Raw genomic sequence first — 15,655 nt, 5'->3', positions numbered from 1 at the left:
TTAGTAGATTTTGAAACAACAGGATCTGCTTTTCGTACTGATGTTCCAACATATTTAGTTTCGGTTTGACCTCTTGTATAACATTAGTACGAAGTGAAGTGAAACAAATCTTTGATAATCTATGGCGGTTTAAAATTTGTATTCTTCAAGCCTGAGCCCAGATACCCGGGTGATGTCACTTAAGTAATTTTCTCAAAAGCCACAGAAAACATTACACAACTGTTTTCACAACCTGTGCTGTACTCATCGTGACTGGTAGATTAACTTTGACAGTGAGGCCCTTCAACCCTTTTATTATTTTCAACTTTATAGAGGTCATAAAAAATCTGTAAAACTGCTTAGCAGCTCATGTTGTCACCTTGAACTGTCACAACTTGTGTTTAGAACAGGCTGTAATAGAACAATTTCTTACTCATCTGTATGAAGTGTAAGATTTCCTGTAAGATTCCATTTCCAGTATTTGATAGAATGCAGACAGCATGACAGGACCCATTCCCACATGAGGGTAGTCATTCACACACCCACACAGAAAAATAGACGGGGAGAACCAGTCTATGTGGAGCCTTTTATCACTTCCAGAAACCACCTCCAGAGTTAAACACACACTGTGAACAGCAGCAATTAACTTCTGGTCTTGTCGAAAAATAGACACAAACATTCGGTCTTTCTGAAGAATTTCTTTTTTGAGTCTTTGCATAAACTGGTTAGACAATTAGTATGTCATGTAGTGCAATGATTTATGATCTAATCATCAAGATTTAAAAACAGATAAGAAGCCTAATAAAAATATAATCTTTGTCTCCTACCAGTGAAGGGCAAATGGATTTTCAATGTAAAGATATCGAGTGTTGAGCATGACTCAACATGGAAGAAGCTGCAGGAAATGTTAATAAACCACAGTTGTCAATTTGAAATACAGTATGTAGTTAACATCCCATCATGATTTGGGTGCCTAATCAGTTTCAGTTAATTGTAGAATCAATGCAAAAACAAACAAAAAAACAAAAAGCTGCTCTGGTGTTCTATGAGTGGCTCAATGCCTCATGTTCATGGTATAAATGCATTGCATACATCATAGTAAGCAGCAACATATAATATGAAATATGAAGAAAAGAAAAAGACATATTGATATCTTTTCAAGAATAAATTCTATGTGAGCAAAACAATTATTTCTTACAATGGTTGTCTCTCTGATAATCACGGACTAGAGGCGAGAGATCAACGCCTTTATTTACAGCTACATCACTGATATATAGAGATCCATGTGATCATCATAACATGTCTGTCCCTGTGTGCTGAAGTCGATGACCAGTGATGTATTGTGTCAGCTGTCTTTGCACAACTGTTACCAAGAAAAAGGACTGGCCACTTCTTGTTCCTGATGATTATAGTGATTGTCACTCATTACGTATGCCTGACGGTGCAAAAAAATAATATTGCCTGTCTAAGTGTTCTCATGTGGACTCCTCAGTAAACCACTTGAGCACACGGGCTTTGTTCTCTGTCACCCATTTGATGTTGGCTGTGGTCTTCTCTATAGCCTGCTCCAGGGCCAAGGTGGCTGAGCCAAAACCAACATGGAGGTTATCTTCTTTGAATTTCTTCAGCTAGAAGGAGGCACAGAAAAACAAAGAAAGAAAACCTGAATTTGTAGTCTTAATTTTTGCTCTAAATACCCTTCAGTGTGGTTGTGGCTGCGTGGGCTGCATACCTCCTGTAACTCAAACTCTGTGGAGAATCGCTTTGTGATTCCGTTGACGAGATTGGAGAAGGAAAAAGATCCTCTTCCATATCTAATGAAGAAAAGAAAGATGATAAGGGGTTGTGATATAATGATGGTGACCAGCAGAATGGAAATTGTGTATATCCTGCTGTCGATCTCATTGAACATCTGTCAGATAAATATCCCTGTAAACAGGAAAGTCTGCAAATAAAGGAAAATAAAGCCTGGTGGTGTTTGGACATGTGTGAAGGCTCAAAGACCGCAACATAATCAGCACTTCATTTATTGTCAAAGACTCTTGACTGTTATTCCAGTTAACTATCTAGAGCTTTCTTGAATTAAACGCAGTCACACTCTTGTGCAGTTGAAGAAGTTAAATTTCTACCTAGAAGTTAAATTTCTACCTAGAAGTCCTCAGCATTTTTTACTTTTACACTCACACACACAGTGAAGAGCTGCTGTGGATTCTTTGTATTCAATATTTTCCCATTCAGTCCTATGCTGACTGTTTCTCCAACAAACCCTCCTGTGAGGAGTGTGTTCTTACTGCTGGAAAATGTAGCTCCATCTTGCTCTGATGAAGTTCCAGGCCAGCGGCATCCCCACAGTGTTTCGGGCGATGGACTGCATGGTCGAAGTGGCGTCTTGCTTGCGGATCTTAGTTGGATCTAGGGTGTACTCCAGATACCTGGCTCAACCAAAACATTTTCTTACAAATAAATCATTTCCAAAACACTATTTTTATTTATTTATTTCAGAGGAAAAATTAGCAGAAGATCGAATATTTTAAAGCTAAATGTAAAAAGGGTGACATGGTTATTATCCAAATTGTTTACATTATCTACTATCCTAAAAGAGTAAAGTCAACTGAGCTTTAAACGTGTGTTCAGGCAGCATGCAAAGCAAATGCACTCCGGTGTTTTACTGTGACAGTATTTCTTGCTAAATATATATATATATATATATATATATATATATATATATATATATATATATATATATATATATATATATATAAAAAAAAAAAGTATTGCTGTGAAACTGACCCTACTGAGTCAGTTTGGTGACTGTTTTCCTCCTGTGCTACTTCAGCATGTTGCATGTTTATATGTCATTGTTCAGTCATCTGTTGATGACTGAAAGAGGATGTTGTTCAGCAAAAATGTGCATTCTCATATCCTACAGGAAATCTCTGGCTGAAACTTTTGTCAAATGTTCGATAACATGTTTTGGAACTAAATTTTAGATCAATGTATAAGTCAGTGTCTTTGAAAGTACAGAAAACATATGAAACACGTGGTCTGCTAAACTTACATGAATGTAACGGTTACAGTGTTGCACATTGGCAGAGCACATGCATAGACGAGTGTCTGATTCACAAAACTCCTAGAATCCTCCCACACATTTGGATGTCGTACCTATTTAAAAGCCAAGGTGCTTTGGTGCAGGCCATGGCTGACCTGAGCCTGACAGCTTCAGATGCCAGAGTGGCGTTCTTGAACATTCTCCAGGCAAAGTCCCACTCCTCCACACCACCAAAGGCTATGGCACTGCAGTAAACTGTGCTTTTCAAGTTGGGATGGATCCTGGTCAACATCGAGGCAAACATACAGTAGATGAATACCAAACCCACTCTCTACTCACACTCCTACAGTCGGTGTGTACTTATAAGTGATTTCTCTTCTACGACAGGCTTAAAGTTTTTTGTCATACTTTGACGGAAGGTATGACAAAAAACTTTAAGCCTGTCATATAAGAAAAATCCCTTATAAATTTGCAATAGTAGGCTAAATGAACTTATTTGGATTAGTCTGTGTGTACACTGTCGTCAACTGCACTGTACTCACGGGTTGTGATGTGGACTTTCCATCCACTGTCTGTACCAGCTTTTGATCAGCTCCCTGCACCCATCCACACCCATACTGCAGGCTATTCCAATAGCATTGACCTGATTATACCTGGGAAGGGGGATGTTGGAGAAAAACTGCAATATAGCATAACAATACCCAATATGTGTGGAGCTTGTGGAAAAGGTAACAATCCAAGTGAAATATTGCATTGAATGAAATTACTTCAGTCACCGGCTTTTTGCTTTAAAAATAATCTTCTGGTATGTGAATGCTTACTGGTCAGTGTGTCCTGTAGGTACTTTGGTCCAGTTAGCTGTAATCATCTTGAAGTACTCAAAAAGTGGTTGGATTTGTTTCTTGAGGTATGACTATAATAGAAATATATCAGCAATAGTTTTTATTTCCAGTCTTACACTTTTCCTTTAAAATACACTCTTCCTGTTAGTATCAGAATGAGCAGTATTAGTATTGGTAGTGAAGCAGTATTAACCTGTAAAGCTCCGTAGACCTCAGTGCGGTCAAACATGAGGATGTAGTAGTCGAGGTTTCTCAGAGCCGACTCCCAGGGGATGTAGTCTCGTTCCATGGACAGGTATTTGGTCGTTCTCAGGGCCAATGTTGTATTGATTATTTTGGCTCTACACAAAGGGAACACATTCCTTTCAGACATCCAACGTGTAAAAGGATTTCATGCTTTAAAGGTCTCTTTTTCTTTACCTTGCTAGGTTGAACGCATCATCTATGATCTGTGCTCTGTTGATGATTGATAAGGCCTGAAAGAAACGACCCGCATAAACACATACATGTTCAAATTCACATACACAGAGGACCAAGTCCACATGGTAAAGAACACATAACAGCCGCTACTTCTGCAAAAGGTCCGTTCCTTGTACAGTCTTGGTCTGGAGTTTAAGAATCCTCATTTAATAAGAGACCATCATTTGAGACCAACGTATAATGGAATATATCAAGAATGAAATTTGCCAAAACAGGACATTACTGATTAAACACAACTAATAAAACCTCTGAAACCCTACATAAGCGGAACAAGAAATAGGCTAACAAATTAATAGTAAAGTGAATAAAATCCAAATGTGTTTAATAAGAAGCACTTTTATTTCATATTTATTTCAGGTTTTGCCCTCAGGCAGGCTCTATACTGTAATTCCATACTCCTCTGTAGAACGATGCATCACAGTGTACTTTTACATGTTTGGCCTATTAGGATGTACACACCAACCCCGTCAATGTGACATACTCACCTGATGGTTGGTGTTGAGGAGGGAGAGGAGACGATCCCAGTTGTCAAGATCATAGTTCACCCTAAAGTACCCAGATACATTGGTGTTGGCCAGCACCCAGTCCTCTCCTGAAACTCTCATCTCAATGTGGGCGTCTGGTGGAAAAACAAATTGGCAAAATATTCAGTTAACGCCAGTGGTTGAGTTCACTAATCTGGTGGGAAGCCTTTTCTTCTCTTGTATGCAGATTGAATATAGAAGAACTGTGGGTTTTACGATCACCATACCGGTCTTTTGAAGGAGCCAGTACTGTTGCTGCTCCACACCTGTCTTCATCCATTTAATCGGGACAAACCATGTGTAACTGGACAGAAACACAGATAAAGACAGTGAGTGAAAAAGTGGAACAATGATGATTTTTAACCATGCTAGAAGCATGGCGATGTCAGGCTGTCAGTCGTGGCATTGCATGGATTGTCAAGAAATTTGGTTCAGAAGTTCATGGTCCCCAAAGGATGAAATCTACTGACTTTGTCGACCCTTTTACTTTTCATCTAGCACCACCATTAAGTCAATCATTTTTCCATCACTTTGGTATATGACCAAATACCTGCAAAGATAAGAACATTTCCATCAACCTCGGCTGTACTTTGTTTTTTGTGCTAAGCAGCAAATGTTAGAATGCTAACAGGCTTCACATCGGCATGTTAGCGTTCCCATGTTAGCATTTAGCTTGAAGCACAGCTGTGCCTAAGGCTTACAGAGCTTTAGTTGAGAGCTACAGAATTTACAATTTTATGATTCCAATACATAGAGCTATTTTGTTTGTGCTTCAGCCAGTTGTAATTGTTTTATTAGGGTATACATTTATCAAAATGGTGGCTATTATAGTGAATCTCTTTATTTATCTTCTACATGGAACTTGCAGGATTAGGTAGAACTGATTCCTACTTGAACTGAGAGGGCCTGTCCACTACAGAGTCTGGATCCAACAGGAAGTGTTTCTGGGTGATACTTCCTGTCCGGGTGTCAATAGTGACCACTGGAAAGCCCATCTGAAGAGTCCAGCGGTTCATAATGTTGTGGACGGTGTGAGGAATATGCATACCTGGTGTGTTTTGAACTGCCTGACAACAAACAGAGAGTCAGGAATCGAAGAAGAAACACACCCAAGGAAACATCGGCAGGTGAAATGGTTTTGAACTGTACCGACCTGCTGGAGATGGTCCCACAAGTCTGGGTACACTGTGTTGCCAAAGGCAAATCTGTTCAAGTAAGACTGAGAAGAGAAAGCAGTATAGCATATTGCCTTTGCTGTTATAGGCTACATGTTTAAAAATACATTGTCATAAGTCAGAGTCTAACCACAGCACACGATAAAGCGACAAATCATATATCACACACACACACACACACACACACACACACACACACACACACACACACACACACACTTAACAGAGTAAATACTTACACTGAGTCCTTTGGCAAACACAGGCTCAGTGAGAAACTGTGACAGCATCCTGAGCACTGCTGCTCCCTGATAACAATAAACACAGAAACCACCACAATTTGTCTGGTTTGAACTTCTCATAACAACTAATTATTTATATTATCATTATAATAATTATTAATATATTATTTAATCTAATATATTAAAACAATATGTTTCCCTGATGGGGAAACATGGCTCCTGATTCAGGACTGGATGAATGGAAGAAACACAAAAGTGAGAGTTGCACTGGTACAAAGGGTGAATTTATGTTAGCAAAAGTGGAAATTTGGCTTGAAATGATACCAAAGTTGTAAGGTATTGCCTGATTTGAGTATTTTCAATCGTATAGGCTCATTACTCTTAAAAATAAATGCATGAATTTATCATATAATACTTTGAGAAATGTGTGAAAGGGCAACATTGTAATGAATACTGTATGCACGTCTGTATAAGATCCTGTCAGAGGAGCAGACCTTGCTGTAAGAAATGGTGTTGAACATCTCGCTGATCTGAGCAGGAGTATTGACCTCCTCTTGTCGACGGGACAGCGGGTGGGAGGAGGCCAGGGCATCCACAGCAAACACCTTGTGCACGTCAGACAGTATGATCTGGTCTTTCTGCAGCCAAGCAGAGACATGAGTTAGGACAGGCTTTCTGATTCAACCATATCTGTGGGATGTCATTGAACCTTAAAATGGGCACCAGCATGGCTCTTACAATGTTCCAGGTGGGCTCAGCATAGTCTGCTCCAAGGTACTCCACATATGACGCAAAGCCCTCGTTCAACCACAGGTCATTCCACCACTGCAGAGTCACCAGGTTACCAAACCACTAAAAAACACAACACATACAGAGTAAAGAGTTCTGCCACAGTAAACGCCTCAGTTCATTTCAGTACATTCTCAGCAAAGTTAATGTTCCCATGAAATCCACTGCTGTCTGACAGTGATATAAAGATTTTGGCCAACATTACCACTAAAGTTGAGCTCCAAAACATATACAAACTGAATAAAATTCCTAACCACAGAATTTCACATCAGGCTTTAAATCCATCTAAAAGAGAGCAGGGTTAATGTTTCCCCAGGTGATGATCTGTCATCATGCCTTTGCAAAGGGAGGTTGAGTAAATGTATGTTTATAACATTACTGTGTTCTTCATAAGAGTGGAGCTGAGATTGAGTTTGCACCAAATGAATGTCCTGATTATATATTCCCATTTTAACTTACTTTTATTCTTCTTTTTCTCGTCATTACTAGAAGTGGAACATATGTGATGGTAATATAAATATATATGGCCTACCATGTGAGCCAGTTCATGGGCGATGACAGTTGTAATTCTCTCTTTGTTTCCAGTGGAGGACATGATGGGGTCATAGAGCAGGGCCGTCTCCCTGTATGTGACCAGGCCCCAGTTCTCCATTGCCCCAGCATTGAAGTCAGGCAGAGCTATCTGATCTGGGGGGGAGGGGACAAGGACATCAGAAATGTCTTGGAAATCGACCACCAAAGCCATTACAGTGTGCAATTAGCCTCAATGTGACCCATTTCCTCTTGAATGGAGTGGCACAACAAGCTATATCCTTGCATATTAGACATCAACAAGACATTTTCCACGTAATAAGTATACGCTGGTAAATTTAGCATATATCTGATCCACCGATCAGCAGTTTCAATAAAATTTAAATTGCTTGGTTTTCTAACATCCACATGGTTTATTTGATAGAAGATGAAAAAAGAGGAAACGTGAAGTTGAAATACTCCTGAAAATGATATAGTAGAGCACTTGTTGCTGTAAGAAAAAAATAAATGTATATTGCACTTTACTGTGTATTGCACTTTATTTCTGTTCTGTTTCCTGTTTTCTGAAAACTGTGTACAGCAAGGTTTTCTTTGTTGAAGTTTGAGGAAAGTGTTTTTACATTTTAAATTAAATTACATTTATTGTAAGTGTATTGCACTTTATCTTTATACGGTTCTGTGAAAAATAAATCTTCCCAGCCCTTGACACATGACCTATTAATGTTTCCATGATGACTATTCAAATTTTTGCCTTAAGAGCCCACAGAAAATGTGTATATTTGGATACACAATTTGTTGAAAATAAAAATAAGTGAAATTAATAATGAATGTGATGTGTTTTATTTAGCAAAATGACATTGTATTGTTCTATCCTATCCAATTCTTCTTAGCAGATTTTCTATGCTGTATTCTGATAAAATCCCCAGGGCCCCCCTGACTGATGATTGGTCCCCCCTGTGCCACCCCACTTAAAAAAATCCTGGAATGGCCTCTGAGTGGAAGTCATTCTAAACACTGCTTAAAATGTCCAACAGCAAATGTGCAAAGTTTGCACCTAATACACAAAATGTTTTTCCTTCCAACTGAATTGAAAGATTGAATGCTGGGCTAAGTGAGGTAAAGGAAATGAGATTAATAATTCTATCTTCACAGGAAAATGTTTGCCTAAGCATGTTGATGCAGACTTAACCTACCTGACTTGGAGAGCGGATATGTTGCATTGTAGTAGTGCTCATAGAACTGAAGGATCGGCCCTGTAACGTTGAGAGCATAGTCCCCCTGCCGGTCCTCTATGGCTTTTCTTCGAGCCCAGATTCGGATCTGCAAAGAATTTGACAGCTTAGTCCAGAATAAGGGATACAACTTTCTTTGTCCTTTTATTCTAGCGTCATAGGAATATAATCTAGATCAGGGGTCACCAACACGGTGCCCGCGGGCACCAGGTAGCCCCCAAGGACCACATGAGGAGCCCTTAGGCCTGTTCTAAAAATGAAAATTGAATATTGATATGATTTGTTTCCCATCTTGTTAAGTCATTGTTGATAATTATTGTGAGAAATCATTAACATAGATGAGTGTCATTAATCATTAATAATCATATATAACTAAAGGCAAACTGAGCACATTTGTCATTTCAGAAGAGTGTATCAAACTGGTAGCCCTTCGTATGACTCAATACCCATAAAGTAGCTCTCAGTTTCAAAAAGGTTGGTGACCCCTGATCTAGATGGTGTGACCTCTGACCCTTACATCATTAGTGGTTGTTTGTACTGCTTTTCGTCTGTGATCCAAATTAATGTGTATGCTGACCACACTGATAATGTAAAAAGATAGAGGCGAACAAACGTTTCTTACCAACAAATTGTTGTTTTGTGTTGATTGAATGTTAACAAAGTCACTGACGATAAACGCCAGCAGATATGTGGACATTCTCTCTGTGGGCTCAAACGTAGTCACTCTAAGGGGCATGCCGTCTATGACAGAGTCTGCAGTGCCTGTTCAGGGAGGGGGAGAGTTAGACTCTGACACTCTGTTGGCATTAACAGCATCTAGTTGCTGATTATCTTAGAACATGTCCAAGTTATTACTGTAATTATTTACAGTACATCTAAACTGTCACACACATAACACTTCTGTGCTGTCGTTTGCTCTCAAAAAAACGTTGTCATATCTTGTACTAACCACCATTTGTGCAATAGCTTTTTTTCTAAATTTTGTCCTATTCTTATTTCGTTTTACAATTTGCTTTTGTACTGATCCAGTTTCCACAGAAACATTACAATGTAACAAAACTTAGAAAGGACTGAATGTTTGTGTTTCTAAAAACGAACCTATTTCCCTGCCGTTAGACAGAGCCACGGTGCCCCGGTCGTGGATGATGGTGACCGTGAAGACGGCTTTCATGGCTGGCTCGTCAAAGCAAGGGAAGCTTTTCCTGGCATATGTTGCTTGCATCTGCGAGGTAGCAACAACTCTGCAAGATGTTCCAATTAAACTTAAACACAAAATAGACATCCAACAACCAAAATCATCCAAAGTCACAGCAAGAGTAACAATGATGCACAATGATGGTGCACCATTATGCCATGCTATGTCATTGCTTACTTCTTCACACCATCCTCAGTGTATTCACTCCTGTAGAAGCCTTCCAGGTCATCTGCTAGCTCCCCCTGAAATTCAGTGTAAAGTACATATGACGCTCCAACAGCTAGTGCGCTGCGTAGCTGAAGAACCAGATAATGGGTCTTCACGACAAGCCAAGTCTTTTGTATAGTGGGTGCAGTGGCATCACCCAGGCCACTCAGCTTAGCATGGTGCCCATAGAAGTTGCTGAGGTTCAGCTTGTTAGAGTGGATGATGATGAGGTCCGTTTCCTTCACACAGCTGAAGATCACCGCTGAAGATCCGGTGAAGATGTACATGCCGTCTGCGTTGGGTTTCAGCCTGGGCCACAGGGTGACATTGTAGGAGACAGGAACAAGGGAGTCTGGAAGTCTGTAATGGTCCCAGGGCTCCTTCGGGGTGGAGGGGGTGGTGAGTGGTGTTGGCATGCTTGTGCTGTCTGTTGCCCCATTTTCAGGCTTGCTTCGATTCTTGGCCCTTTCCTTGTCGTAGGCAATGGACAAAGCTATGATCGTAGCCAGAGCAACGGTCGCCAGTACAAGCATCCCGAGGCCCACATTTTTACTGACATAGTAGACTTTCCCCATGTCCGATTCAGGAGGGCAGAGAAGAACTCTGAGGATCTCAGTCTGTGTTTGTGCAGCACAGCAGGTCTCTTCCCTCCTCAGTTAATGGTTGAGCTATTAACATAGCAAAAACACATTTTCATAACACCTAAAGGAGAAATGGAAACATGGGAAGAACTTGGTTATTTAGTCTGCAACTCAGCAGCTCTGAGATGTGTAAAGGTCAAGAAATGGTGCACAATCAGTCAAAACTGAAATTATAGTTCCATTCGTGTGCTAGTTTTATTTAATACCAATAATTAATTACATTTCAGTCATTCATTTTCAGTAATTATCATACACATCTATCGATCGACACAGACTTTGATGTTCCCAGCAGTCTGACATTTTTATGTAAGCCTAGTCCTAACTCATAAACTACAGACCATAAAGCCATTAGCCAACGTAGCCTAACCTTTCTGAGGTAATTGCACTAACGTTTACCAGTGCCATAATTCTACTGGCCTTAGTGGGAGATCAGCAGTTTGATTCTGCTCTACTGTACTGTATATTAAAATCACTTTACATCATCTGTAAGTGCACAGGGATCAGCTGGTACGGTACAGAGCATACTGACGTACATGATAGAAGAAAACACCAACAATAATCATACGTTGTTCTTTTATCATTTGAAGTAGAACATCTTGTCCTATTTTAACATCCTTCCTATCTGATAGCATGTACAGATGTTTCCTCTATAACATCATCTGATGATGGTGCAATACATTTGGGAGTTACTGGAAACACCCGGAAATGTCAGCACATTTGTCAGCTGTTCATAAGCAAACCAATATTTTATTTGTTATTTAATGATATTTGTAAAAAAAAAAAAGAATTAAGAAATATATATTCAATATTTTCTACCATTTTCTGAGAGGGCTTACATAGGGGGATTAAAACTTAAAATGTATTGTTTTTTTCTAATCTTTATCAATGTATGAAGTACTGTATGTAATGAGCATCAAAGCTCCTTCCTAATCTTTTACCTTGACTACTCTTCACGTGAGGACAACTGAGCCACCGTCATAACAACCTTTATCTTCTGATGAAGTCTAGGAGTTGCGGTTGAAAGTCCACAACTCACGTTCCTATTAATGTTTCAGTAACATTCACAGTTGCAGCTGGCCGTGTGAAAGTGTCTGGAGTTTCACACGGCCAGCTGGTAAAACTAAACTAAAGTCAAGTGTCATCTCAAACAAAGCATTATTTATTTACATTTATTAATCATATCCATATCCATAGTCACTGTGAGCTCAACACCCAACAGGTAGAGAGCCTCTGGAAATTATAATTCTGAATCTGATTAAACTCTACAAACCACACAAACATAGACAGTCTAGGATCTCTCTAGATAGAACATGAAACATGCTCATGGCCATCTGTGCTTGGTCTGAAAGATGTTAACATCTACAGTACAAAGACAGAGAGCAGTAACTACACAAGTATGTGAAATAACAAACTTTCCCAATACATCAGTTTCTTTGAAATGTATTGTTAAAGAAAGTGTTGGGAATCTGGACTAAAAATGTTGATAACACAATGGCTTGAGTTGCAAAACATGAAGGTGCTTTTATTTACCAAGAAAATGCACAAAAAACAAACACAAAAAAACATCTTTTCACATAAGGTTTCCACCAGTAAAGTTTCACGTCACGTGTCTGGATTGTAGCCCCCCTCAGACTGACCCCATGGTGGCCAGAGGCTTATATATGTTAAGCCCCTCCCACTAGACCAGACCACTCTTAATTGCTTCAATTATGTCTCAATTATGTTACCATTTAGACATTTATAATGTCACTGGTAGTTTCTACCATAAACACATAACAGACTCTTGAACAAATCATTTTCCACTCATCTAACTTTAGAAAATACAAAAATGTACGCACATTTTCAACTAGACAATCTCCCCTCACCTATGACCCAGATAAATGGTATCTCCCTCCATCAGCACACCTGAGTGGGAGACCTGTAGGCTGCTCTATATGAAGCAGCTCTATATGTAGCAGCTCTATATGAAGCTGCTCTATATGAAGCAGCTCTATATGAGGCAGCACTCTGCCTCAGCTCTGGTTCAGACCCAGGGACTGGAGAGGAGACAGAGTTCAACATAATGGTTAAGTAACATAGTTTAGTTTAGTTTTCATAGCTAAGTTTGTTGTTAAAATAGAAATGACCTAAATTAATAAACTGCACTGACTAAACTAAAGTAATGTGGTATTTTCCAACAGTGTTTTACTGAATGATAGGTATAAAAGTGTGACTGCTAATTCACTGTCTGGGTGCTTGGTGACCCGAGTAGGTTTACCATGTGGCATCCAGAAGTGACAGGGCCTTTGTCACATGTATGTTTCTCATTCACAGATAAAGGTAGAGAAAAAAATAGTGTAGTTTTAGCCAATTCTAGCAATGACTATTGCAAAAGCTAGCTTGTGCAGTTGCTGTGTTTTGACTTGGTTTTTAGCTTTGTTTTGTAGTTACTGCAAATTTAAAAGCAGTTTGGACAGAAATTAAACATTTTTATGGCAATATAATTTTTGTATACAGTAAAACAACAGATGTCAAATAGTTAGGTTAAGGTCTAATTCAATTTAGACCAAACATTACTGTGATTTGCCTTTGAAGGTCAGTCATCTTGTCTGTTAGAAACTGTGATAAATAATAGAAACAGTTTGCCAAATTTTAATAAAGAATTCCTAATAAGGGGTACGGTTTGGCTTGTCATGACATGTCCTACTATGTATTGTACTGATATTATACACTATTCAAGATTAAAACTTAATACAACAAACCAGAAGGATTCCATTCCAGGTGCAGTCTGTGTTAAAAGTCAAACATTATGCCATTGTTTTTCAGAGTGAAGTACAATCAGCCCATGAAGTCAATAGCAGGGGTCAAAAAGTAGAAAGTAGTAGAAATGAATCACCTGTCGGTCAGATAAATGCTTTCAATGTCCCAACTTTTCCTTTAGGCCAAGTTCTAAGTCAAACAAATCACAAGAACATCCCCCTTCACTCCCCCCTTCCCCCCACCAGTAGAGCGCGGGATAATCTTGTGAGTGGTAATGTTTATCTTGGGCACAAGATGTCACATATTTTCATGGAGTAACAAATGACAACAAAAGAGCCATGTGACCACCTCGGTTTCCCGGTGGGATTTTAACAGACTCTCCTCTTTGGTGTCCTGCAAGTGGGCCTGCTCTGCATTTATTGGACAAAAAAACATCTGCAAGTAAACCTTTGTGAATAGAAATCATGAAATGCTCTGTACAATATGCCCTGTGCAGACACATATTGGCTACTTTTGCATTTTTTGTACATCAAATTACGAGTAGTAGTTAGTAATGGCAGACGCTTTCTGCTTTTTGCACAGGACTGTGACTTACTGGTGACACCGGGGGAAGGAAAATAACTGGACACCTGCCTTACTCTAAATCTTCATATGGCTAGTGTGGAGAAATAAATCACCAGCATGACACACACTCATTCTGTTTGCATTAGTTCTTTCTTCTCTCACACTTTAACCAGATTCCATGTTGGGGATCAATAAAGTGTAATCTTATCTAAAGAACGTGAAGGTAAAATACCTGCGAATACCCACACACTCTGCATTATCATTCGACCTGCACATGAACCTGTGAGCTACACTGTGTGTGCTCTCAGCTCCACACTGTAGGCTACAGAGAAGCTTCAGCCAGCTGTAGGAGCTGCAGAGTTTACATCCAGTACAGCCCACGCTGGACGTTGAAAACCAATTATTCCACAGCAGAGCCAAGAAGTCAAACTGGGACTTTAAATATCCAATTATTTCCTACAACTGCATTGCACAGGTGTTATTTACTGTTTGCATAGTGGTTACTAGACTTGATTTTTCATTTGGACTGAAACCAGAGAAGGACCGGCTGCTTTGTGTTAACTTCAGAGGCTTTTCATGAACAGCATTTCACAGTGGATATATTGTTCACGCTGCATTCATGCACCATTTGCCAACAAGTCAGGGACAAATCTTTTTGTTGCAGATCAATTCTAAGAAACCTTCTTCAGTGTAAAAGAAGCAGCACAACAATGCGCCACACGCCAAAGGCTGTAAAGCTAGTACACAGGCTGTACAGAACCTGTACCAACTTGGAACTAAAGAAGTGACTTGGCATGCAGCATGTGGAATAAATTAACATTACATACCAAACCTCGTGTAGCTGGACGTCCACTGCGAGCTCTGATGTAAGTCTGCCTGAGACACAGAAGCTGAAGTGGAATGATCCTGGCTGATGTTAAATACTCCCAGTCTGCATCTGTGCGGGTGGAGGTGGGAGGTGGGGAGAGCTACAGGCTTTCCTTGGGATGTAGGGAGGGAACAACTCCCTTGAACTCCAACAAAATAAAAGAACAAAAAAATCCCTAAATTAGTGGGAAGGGGGGCTAAAAGAATGTGGCTGGATCAACAAGACTGCGAAATCGTCGTGGTTGAGGAGAAAGAACTCCGAGGTACAGAGTGTTCTGACAAGTTTGATGCAGGTTTCCCATGATGTATGATGCTGCTTGACCACAGCCTGGGGACTCAGCTTGCGTGCTGACAAAGTAAAAACTACAGCTTGAATGAGTCGGCACACAACAAAGCACAGCCAAAGGGATTTGTATTTAAATTTGTTTTGTATTTACCATGAGGAAGAAAGTCTTTGACACAGACACATTCCAAAGCCTTCCTGGAGAGGCTTGACAGGACGAATGGTAAAACCAGAGTATGGCTTAAATGAATATGATTCTATATGACCACTAAATACAAGCATTAAGACACAAACAAACTTTATACAAATGATTAAAGAT

General features: G+C 39.7%; 1 protein-coding gene across 2 annotated transcripts; it reads right to left on the bottom strand.

Annotated features, from left to right (window-relative positions):
* Nucleotides 1-240: 240 nt before the first annotated feature.
* LOC114559965 (aminopeptidase N) lies at nt 241-15,147 on the bottom strand. Of its 2 annotated transcripts, none has more exons than XM_028585074.1 (21): nt 15,014-15,147; nt 10,213-10,944; nt 9,939-10,102; nt 9,463-9,602; nt 8,802-8,928; nt 7,610-7,764; nt 7,027-7,140; nt 6,783-6,926; nt 6,289-6,354; nt 6,028-6,093; nt 5,766-5,941; nt 5,102-5,178; nt 4,836-4,969; nt 4,291-4,346; nt 4,064-4,211; nt 3,850-3,941; nt 3,571-3,681; nt 3,142-3,309; nt 2,271-2,411; nt 1,712-1,793; nt 241-1,607 (listed from the first exon to the last, which is right to left on the bottom strand). In XM_028585074.1, exons 2-21 carry the CDS (start codon nt 10,815-10,817, stop codon nt 1,455-1,457), a joined length of 2,919 nt encoding a protein of 972 aa, XP_028440875.1. In that variant the 5' UTR covers nt 10,818-10,944; nt 15,014-15,147; the 3' UTR covers nt 241-1,454. The 2 variants fall into 2 exon arrangements, with proteins under 2 accessions (XP_028440875.1, XP_028440962.1); XM_028585161.1 differs by having other exon boundaries at nt 9,939-10,081; nt 15,014-15,145.
* Nucleotides 15,148-15,655: the final 508 nt, after the last annotated feature.

This window comes from Perca flavescens, chromosome 1 (genome assembly GCF_004354835.1).
Source record: "Perca flavescens isolate YP-PL-M2 chromosome 1, PFLA_1.0, whole genome shotgun sequence".
Classification (NCBI taxonomy): Eukaryota; Metazoa; Chordata; class Actinopteri; order Perciformes; family Percidae; genus Perca; species Perca flavescens.
The sequence above is the reverse complement of the archived record's forward strand: the minus strand, read 5'-3'. Positions and strand labels throughout refer to the sequence as shown.

Excerpts from the sequence above, each read along its gene's own strand:
- LOC114559965 (XM_028585074.1), bottom strand. The coding sequence starts at position 10,817 with ATGGGGAAAGTCTACTATGTCAGTAAAAATGTGGGCCTCGGGATGCTT. Across the intron at positions 4,347-4,835 it reads TCCTCAACACCAACCATCAG|GCCTTATCAATCATCAACAG; the intron begins GTGAGTATGTCA and ends CGTTTCTTTCAG. Across the intron at positions 3,682-3,849 it reads CCTACAGGACACACTGACCA|GTATAATCAGGTCAATGCTA; the intron begins GTAAGCATTCAC and ends CCCCCTTCCCAG.